At 39.6% G+C, this 9,691-nt stretch overlaps 1 protein-coding gene across 1 annotated transcript; it reads right to left on the minus strand.

The window, feature by feature from the left end:
* On the minus strand, nucleotides 2,301-2,666 carry LOC107615418. Its single transcript, XM_016317481.1, has one exon. It carries the CDS (start codon nucleotides 2,664-2,666, stop codon nucleotides 2,301-2,303), a length of 366 nt encoding a protein of 121 aa, XP_016172967.1.

Consider the following 9,691-nt stretch of genomic DNA (forward strand, 5'->3'; position numbering starts at 1 on the left):
AGCACTATCTGAATTCTAAGTTCCTATGGATGCCAATCATTCTGAACTTCAAAGAATAAAGTGAGATGCCAAAACTGTTCAGAAGCAAAAAGGCTACTAGCCCCGCTCATCTAATTGGAACTAAGTTCATTGATAAGTTTGGAATTTATTGTATTTTCTCTTATTTTTATCCTATTGTGTTTTTAGTTGCTTGGGGACAAGCAACAATTTAAGTTTGGTGTTGTGATGAACGGATAATTTATACCCCTTTTTGGCATGGTTTTTATATAGTTTTTAGTATGTTTTAGTTACTTTTTATTATATTTTTATTAGTTTTTATGCAAAAATCGCATTTCGGGACTTTACTATGAGTTTGTGTGTTTTTCTGTGATTTCAGGTATTTTCTGGCTGAAATTGAGGGACCTGAGCAAAAATCTGATTCAGAGGCTGAAAAAGGACTGCAGATGTTGTTGGATTCTGACCCTCTTGCACTCGAAGTGAATTTTCTGGAGTTTTAAAAGTCCAATTGGCGCTCTCTCAATTGCTTTGGAAAGTAGACATCATGGGCTTTCCATCAATATATAATAGTCCATACTTTGCCCGAGATTTGATGGCCCAAACTTGCGTCCAAAGCCAGCCTAAAATATCTTGGCGTAAAACGCCCAAACTGGCACCAGAATTGGAGTTAAACACCCAAACTGGCACCAAAGCTGGTGTTTAACTCCAGGAATAGCCTATGCACGTGTAAATCTCATTGCTTAGCCCAAGCACACACCAAGTGGGCCTCGGAAGTGGATTTCTGCACTATCTGTACTTAGTTACTCATTTTCTGTAAACCTAAGTTACTAGTTTAGTATAAAGAGCACTTTTTACTATTGTATTTTTAAAATCTTTACATCTCTGGACGTTTAGTCCTTAGACCATTTGTTCACGTTTTGGAGGCTGGCCTCACGGCCATGCCTAGTCCTTTTTCACTTACGTATTTTCTACGTTGGAGTTTCTACACCCCATAGATTAAGGTGTGGAGCTCTGCTATTCTTCATGAATTAATGCAAGTACTATTGTTTTTCTCTCAATTCACGCATACTTCTTCTCTAAGATATACTCTCGTACTTAATTTAGTTAAGTCAGAATAAAGGGGTGACTCGTGACAATCACCCAATCTTCATTACTCGCTTAGCCAAGATCCGCGTGCCTGACAACCACAAAACGGTCTACATGATGTTCAACATAGTCATTGGACGACAGCCGGAGTATATTCTCTTGGATATCTAATACACGGATCGAGTCCGTGAGATTAGTATCTTCGTGGTATAGGCTAGAATTATTGGCAGCCATTCCTGGGATCTGGAAAGGCTAAACCTTGTCTGTGGTATTCCGAGTAGGTTCCGGGAAGGGATTGCTGTGACGAGCTTCAAACCTGCAAATGTTAGGTGCAGTGACAGTGTGCAAAAGGATCAATGGATTCTATTCCGACGCTAGCGAGAATCGACAGATGATTAGCCATGCGGTAGCTGTACTTGGTATTTTTCATCCGAGACGAGAAATTCGACAGTTGATTAGCTGTGCAGAAACCGTAGAGGACCATTTTCACTGAGAGGATCTTACAGCTTGCCATGGAAGGGAGTGCGCATGGTTGGAAGGAGGTAATAGAAAAGCGGAGGTTCAGAAGCAACAAAGCATCTCCAGACGCTTATCTGAAATTCCCACCAATGAATTACATAAGTAACTTTATTTTATTTTATGTTTTATTTATCTTTTAATTATCAAAACCCCATAACCATTTGAATCCGCCTGACTGAGATTTACAAGATGACCATAGCTTGCTTCAAGCCGACAATCTCTGTGGGATCGACCCTTACTCACGTAAGGTATTACTTGGACGACCCAGTGCACTTGCTGGTTAGTTGTGCGGAGTTGTGAAAAGTGTGAATCACGATTTCCCACACCAACAGGCTAGTGCGTCTGCACAGATGGCGAAAAATACAGTTTTGTGCGCACGCACGGCTTGGTGCGTACGCATAGATGCCCTGTTTCAGAAAATTCTTTTCTCTTCAAAACTAAGGTTCCTACTCTTAGCATATCAACACACCAACCCCAAATCATTCAAACAAGCACAATTTCATGGTCCACAAGTAATTTAACTTATTCAACTTAAAATCATCAAACCAAACCTAAGCTACCCATTATATCACAAGAAAGCAAATAATTCAAAAGGTTATAAACAAGAGATAAAATTGGAACAATGTTACCATGGTGGGGTGTTTCCCACCAAGCACTTTGGTTTAGAGTCCTAAGTTGGACTTGCATGGCTTCATTGGTCACTTGGAAACTTCACCAAGGAGGAAAATCTCTAACTCCTTGGCATTCTTGGGTTGAGTGTGATAAAGCTTCACCCTATGACCATTAACCTTGAATTTAACTCCATTGATAGGGTGAATCACTTCCACCACCCCATAAGGCTTGACATCTACCACTCTAAACGGCCTGTCCCATCTAGATCTCAATTTTCCGGGCATTAATCGCAACCTTGAATTGTACACAAGCACTTCATCACCTATCTTGAAGTTCTTCCTCCTAATATTCTGGTCATGGAATGCCTTGGCTTTTTCCTTGTAGAACTTAGCATTCTCATATGCTTCTAACCTAAGACATTCTAATTCCTCCAATTGAAGCTTACGTTCCATACCCGCCCCCTTTTAAGTCCGGATTGCAATTCTTCACCGCCCAATAGGCTCTATGTTGGATTTCAACCAGAACACGACAAGGCTTCTCAAAAACAATACGGAAGGGGCTCATTCTGATTGGGGTCTTGTAAGCGGTCCTATAGGCCCATAATGCATCTCCCAATCTAGAACTCCAACCCTTCCTCTGTGGGTTAACTACTTTCTCTAAGATTCTTTTGATCTCCCTCTTGGATACTTCCACTTGCCCATTGGTTTGGGGGTGATAGGTTGTAGAAACTTTGTGAATGACCCCATACTTTTTCATCAATACCTCAATTTTTCTGTTACAAAAATGGGTTCCTTGGTCGCTCACGATTGCTCGTGGTGACCCAAATCTACAAATAATGTTATTTTTAAAAAATGAAACAACGGAATTAGCGTCATCGCAACGGGTAGGAATTGCTTCCACCCATTTAGAGACGTAATCCACTGCTAACAATATGTACACAAACCCGTTGGAATTTGGAAATGGCCCCATGAAATCCATGCCCCAAATATCAAAAATCTCACAAAAAATCATCAGTTATTGGGGCATCTCATTTCTTTGTGAGGTATTTCCAGACTTTTGGCATTGATGACTGGATTTGCAAAATTGGTTGGCATCCCTAAATAAAGTAGGCCACCAGAATTTACAGTTTAAAACCTTCCTCGCTGTTCGTTGCCGGTCAAAATGACCCCCACTCTCAGATGAGTGGCTAAATTGAAGGATAGACTGGAACTCAGATTCCGGTACACACTTTCCAATTACTTGATTTTCTCTACGCCTCCACAAATGTGGATCATCCCAAATATAATACTTAGCATCGCTTCTCAATTTATCTTTTTGATGCTTTGAAAATTATGGGGGAAAAACACGAGCGACCAAGTAATTAGCTATCGGGGCAAACCAAGGGGTGCTTTGGGATATTGCTTGCAAGGTATCTAAGGGAAATGAGTCATTGATAAGAGAGGGATCCGGAGTTAAATGTTCGAGCCGACGCAAATGGTCCGGCACTAGATTTTGGGATCCACTTCTATCTTTGATCTCCAAGTCAAATTCTTGCAAAAGTAATATCCACCTAATGAGCCTAAGCTTTGACTCCTTCTTCTTTAGCAAATATTTTAATGCGGCATGGTCCGAATACACCACCACTTTAGAGCCTAGCAAATAAGGTCGAAACTTGTCTAGAGCAAAAATAATGGCCAAAAGCTCTTTTTCGGTGGTGGTGTAATTCGACTGAGCTGAATCCAAAGTTTTTGATGCATATGCTATAGTGTGGGGAGCGTTACCATCGCGCTGTGCTAGCGCGGCACCTACGGCGTGATTTGAGGCATCGCACATGATCTCAAAAGGTTGATTCCAATTTGGGCCTCGCACAATAGGGGCTGTGGTTAGCGCTTCCTTCAACTTGTCAAAAGCCTTTTTGCAAATATTCACTGAAATGAAATTTCACATCCTTTTGCAGTAGGCGGGAGAGAGGTAAGGTGACTTTGCTAAAGTCCTTGATGAATTGATGACAAAAGCCTGCATGACCAAGGAAGGAACGGATCTCCCTCACCGAGGAGGGGTTAGGTAAACTTGAAATGACATCGATCTTAGCCAGGTCGATGGAGATTCCGTCTTTAGAGACAATATAACCCAATACTATACCTTGCTTCACCATGAAGTGACACTTTTCAAAATTCAAAACAAGGTTAGTATTGGTGCATCGCTCTAGTACCCTAGCTAAGTTCCCTAAACAAGCATCAAAGGAGCTACCATACACATTGAAATTGTCCATGAAGACTTCCATACAATGCTCCAAAAGATCTGAGAAAACACTTATCATGCATATTTGAAATGTTGCTGGTGCATTGCATATGCCAAACGACATTCTCTTATACGCAAACGTTCCAAAGGGGCAAGTAAAAGTAGTTTTCTCCAGATCCTCAGGAGCTATGTGAATTTGAAAGTACCCTGTGTATCCATCTAAAAAATAGTAATGGGATTTAACTGCTAAGTGATCCAACATTTAGTCAATGAACGGCAACGGGTAGTGGTCCTTCCGCGTTGCTTGATTCAGCTGGCGGTAATCAATGCACACTCGCCAAGTATTCTGGACTCGGGTGGCCACAAGCTCTCCACTCTCTGTTTCACCATTGTTACCCTGGATTTCTTTGGCACTACTTGGACCGGACTTACCCATTCACTGTCTGCAATGGGGTAAATGATGTCCGCTTCCAAGAGGCGAGTTACTTCCTTCTTGACTACATCAAGGATTATGGGATTTAGCCGTCTTTACGGTTGTCGGACCGGCTTAGCACCTTCTTCCAAGAAAATCCTATGGAGGCACACTTGAGGGCTTATTCCCACAATGTCACTTAGGCTCCATCCGATCGCATTCTTATACTTCCGGATAACCTTGAGGAGTTGCTGCTCTTCTTGATTGGAGAGATCAGTTGCCACTATCACCGAAAATTTATGTTCCTCATCAAGGAACGCATATTTAACATGGGGTGGTAGTGGTTTCAAATCTTCCCTTGCTTCTTGGTGGGGTAACTTATCCTCTTGGTTGTGGAGACTTGGTGGGGTATTTTTATCTTCTTCATCCTCAAGGTCTCCTGCTTGTGAGCTCTCCTCATCACTTAGACCTTTTTTTCAAGGTCATCCTCTCTCCCATCTTCAATGAAACTCTCGCCCACGTCAATAGATTCCTCCTTCAGAAGAGCGGGTTGAGGGTTTATCTCAATAAGCGGCTCACTTCCTTCCAGAGTTATAGCATTAATGCTATAAATTTTGGGATTAATGGGGGTGGCAAGGGTGAAGGAGCAAGGTTACTAGGGGTGGAGTGAGAGGGTGCCAGACGTGACAAAGCCTTGGCAAGAGTTGCCATGCAATTCTCTTGCTTCTTTTGAAATTCCCTTTGCTCTTGGATGACGGCTTGAAAGCAAGGCTCTCCATAAGGGAAGTTAATGGGGATGGGATGGTGGTGAAAGCTAGGTTGTCCCAAATGTAGCGGTATGTAGATGGGTAGAGAGGAAATGGGTGGTGGAAAAGGTAAAGGAGCTTGAGGGTATGATGGTTGTATCTCATGTCGAGGGCATGGAGCATAAGCATATAGATGGACAAAATTGTAATGAGGACGTGTTCCACTAGGTGTGAGAGGTTGATAGATATTAAGATCATAGGGCCCTCGCAACAGTCCTTGTTGCCAAGAGTTGATTGCTTGTGACCCTTCCTCGAATTGACCTCCCATACCTTGAGGTGAACCAATGTCGGAATTGCTACCCCCTACAACATGATAACAACTAGACTCCAAGCCAAAAGGGTGATAATTCATGATGAATAGGAAAAATAGAATGCAATGATATCAACAAAAGCAATGAGCAAATGAGTATATATGTTCTAATTATATCCACTCGTCTAGGACTAAACAAACAAAAAGTATTAGTTGCTATCAATACTAAGATAGAGGCGCTAATGCGCGAGCATCTTTCTTACCTTTTCCTAGTGAATTTGCATCTAATTTGTTGAGTTTAATAAAGAATTAATTATCTTTTAGCCAGTATGGATGCTACTTTGAGTCTTTTGCAATTTTGTTTATTTTAGGTAGCATTCGGCTGTATTTGATGGAGTTTTTGTAGCACAAGAACCAAAGGAGATGGGAGCGAGGAGCGATGCGTACGCGTGACTAACGCGTGCGCGTGACTGACGCGTACGCATGATTTGAAGATTTTCTCAACGACGCGTACGCGTGACCGATGCGTGCGCGTGACACGCGAAGAAGACCATCGACGCGTACGCGTGACTGATGCGTACGCGTGATATGTGCCACGTGCAGAAAACGCAGAAAAACGCTGGGGCGATTTCTGGGCTATTTTGACTCAGTTTTCAGCCCAGAAAACACAGATTAGAAGCTACAGAATGGACAAAACGAGTGGTTCCCACCCATCAACTGAAGACTTGTTAATTAATTCTAATTTAAATTCAAATATTATTTTTAGGAAAAGATATTATTTTAGTTTTAGAGAATATATTTTAAATTAATGAGGATTGGAGAAAAAAGGGAATTCCAACAGGGGGTTCCAGGACAACATTATTCCATTCCAATTTATAATCCTTATTTTTCTCTTTACCATGAGCAACTAAACCTCCATTGTTAAGGTTAGGAGCTCTGTCTATTTGTATGGATTGATTTTATTGCTTTTTCTATTTTAATTTATGTATGGATTTATAATTTAAGAATTGTTTTCGCTCTTTATCTTATGAATTTGGGTGGAACGGAAGTATGACCCTCTTTCTAATTGTGTTCTTGTATAACTTGGAAAAATTCTTTACATGAACAACGGCTTGAAAACATATTCTCCTAAATTTTAATTATCTGGATTTAATGGGATACGTGACATATAATCCTTATATTTTTGAGTAATTAGGATTTTTGTGGCATGTAAACTGAAATTTGATCATCACCCTCTACTTGGAATTAATTGACCAAAGAATTGGCAGTTGATGAATTTTAGAGGAGACTAGAAAGGTCTAAGGAATTAGGGTCTAGTCACACATAGTTTTCCATGAATTAAATCCTACATAATTAAAATAGTTGGTAAGAAAAGTTAATCCGGAAAAATAGATAACTTTGAAACCTTAACTGTTTCTCCATACATATTCCCAACTCATTTACTTTACTATTTTAATTTCTGAACAATTGTTTAATGCTCATTGAACATTTAAACACTACTTTCTGTTTGCCTAACTAAGTAAATTAATCAACCATTGTTGCTTAGTCCTTCAATCCTCGTGAGATCGACCCTCACTCACCTGAGGTATTACTTGGTACGACCCGGTGCACTTGTCGGTTTGTTTGTGGGTTATAAATTCTGCACTAAGTTTTTGGTGGCGTTGTCGGGGATTGGCTGTGATTAACAACTATCAGTTGTTTGATTGCTTAGTGATGAGCGGATAATTTATACGCTTTTAGGCATTATTTTTAGTATGTTTTTAGTATATTTTAGCTAGTTTTTATTATGTTTTTATTAGTTTTTATTCAAAAATCATATTTCTAGACTTTATTATGAGTTTGTGTGTTTTTCTGTGATTTCAGGTATTTTTTGGCTGAAATTGAGGGACCTGAGCAAAAATCTGTTTCAGAGGCTGAAAAAGAACTGCAGATGCTGTTGGATTCTGACCTCTCTGCACTCGAAGTAAATTTTCTGGAGCTACAGAAGCCCAATTGGCACGCTCTTAATTGCGTTGGAAAGTAGACATCCTGGGCATAAAAGCTGGAGTTAAACACCCAAACTGGCACAAAAGCTGGCGTTTAACTCCAAGAAAAGTCTCTACATGTGAAAGCTTCAATGCTCAGCCCAATCACACACCAAGTGGGCCCGGAAGTGGATTCTGCATCATTTACTCATTTCTGTAAACCCTAGGCTACTAGTTTTCTATAAATAGGACCTTTTGCTATTGTATTTACACACCTCATGACACTGTACACGTTTCATATTGTATTTCTGACAGCATGAGTCTCTAAACTCCATGGTTGGGGGTGAGGTGCTCTGCTGTGTCTCGATGAATTAATGCAATTACTACTGTTTTCATTTCTATCACGCTTGTTTCCATTCTAAGATATTCACTCGCACTTCAACCTGATGAATGTGATGATCCGTGACACTCATCATTATTCTCACCTATGAACGCGTGCCTAACAACCACCTCCGTTCTATCTGCAATAGCTTTAGTGCATATCTCTTGGGTTTCTAATCTAAGATTAGAACCTTCATGGTATAGGCTAGAATTATTGGCGGCCATTCCTGAGATCCGGAAGGTCTAAACCTTGTCTGTGGTATTACGAGTAGGATCTAGGAAGGGATGACTGTGACGAGCTTCAAACTCACGAGTGCTGGGCGTAGTGACAGACGCAAAAGGATCAATGAATCCTATTCCAACATGAGTGAGAACCGACAGATGATTAGCCATGCGGTGATAGCATATTTGGACCATTTTCACTGAGAGGAAGGATGGTAGCCATTGACAATGGTGATGCACCAACATACAGCTTGCCATGGAAGGAGCCTTGCGTGTGTGAAGAAGAAGACAGTAGGAAAGCAGAGATTCAGAAGACAGAGCACCTCCGAAACCTCAACTTGTTCTCCATTACTGCATCACAAGTATTTATTTCATGTTCTTTTACTTTTTACAATTAAAACTAAGAATCATTACTGATATTCTGACTAAGAATTACAAGATAACCATAGCTTGCTTCAAGCCGACAATCTCCGTGGGATCGACCCTTACTCACGTAAGGTATTACTTGGACGACCCAGTGCACTTGCTGGTTAGTTGTGCGGAATTGCAAAAGTGTGATTGTAATTTCGTGCACCAAGTTTTTGGCGCCGTTGCCGGGGATTGTTCGAGTTTGGACAACTGACGGTTTATCTTGTTGCTTAGATTAGGAATAATTTATTTTTGTTGGTTTAGAGTCACTAAATTTGAGTCTTTTATTTGAGTTTAGTTTCATATTTTAAGTTTGGTGTCAATTGCATGCTTTTATTTTGTTTCAATTTGTCGAATTTGCATGTTCTTAGTTCTTTCTTGATCTAAAATTTCTAAGTTTAGTGTCATTTTGTTGTTTTTCTCTTTCCTCATTAAAATTCAAAAATTTAAAAATATCTTTTCCTTATTTTACTCATAAATTTTGAAAATTTGCATTAAATTAGTCAAAGATTTTCAAAATCATATCTTTTTTTTTAGTCAAGTCAAAATTCTAATTTTAAAAAATTGATCTTTTCAAATCTTTTTTAAAAATCAAATCTTTTTAATTTCTTCAATCATATCTTTTCAATCATATCTTTTTTTTAATAAATTGCAATCATATCTTCTCAATCATATCTTTTTTCAAAATAATTTTTAATCATATCTTTTTTATTGCTAATTTCAAAATCTTTTTCAAAATAATCACCTAACTACTTTTCTCTTTCATATTTCGAAATTAACTAAGCATTCTTTTTCCAAAATCTTTTTAATTAAT

The sequence above is a fragment of the Arachis ipaensis genome, chromosome B09 (assembly GCF_000816755.2).
Source record: "Arachis ipaensis cultivar K30076 chromosome B09, Araip1.1, whole genome shotgun sequence".
NCBI classification, from domain to species: domain Eukaryota; kingdom Viridiplantae; phylum Streptophyta; class Magnoliopsida; order Fabales; family Fabaceae; genus Arachis; species Arachis ipaensis.

Bases quoted from the DNA above. Each gene is read 5' to 3' on its own strand.
- LOC107615418 (XM_016317481.1), bottom strand. From the start codon at position 2,666: ATGGAACGTAAGCTTCAATTGGAGGAATTAGAATGTCTTAGGTTAGAA.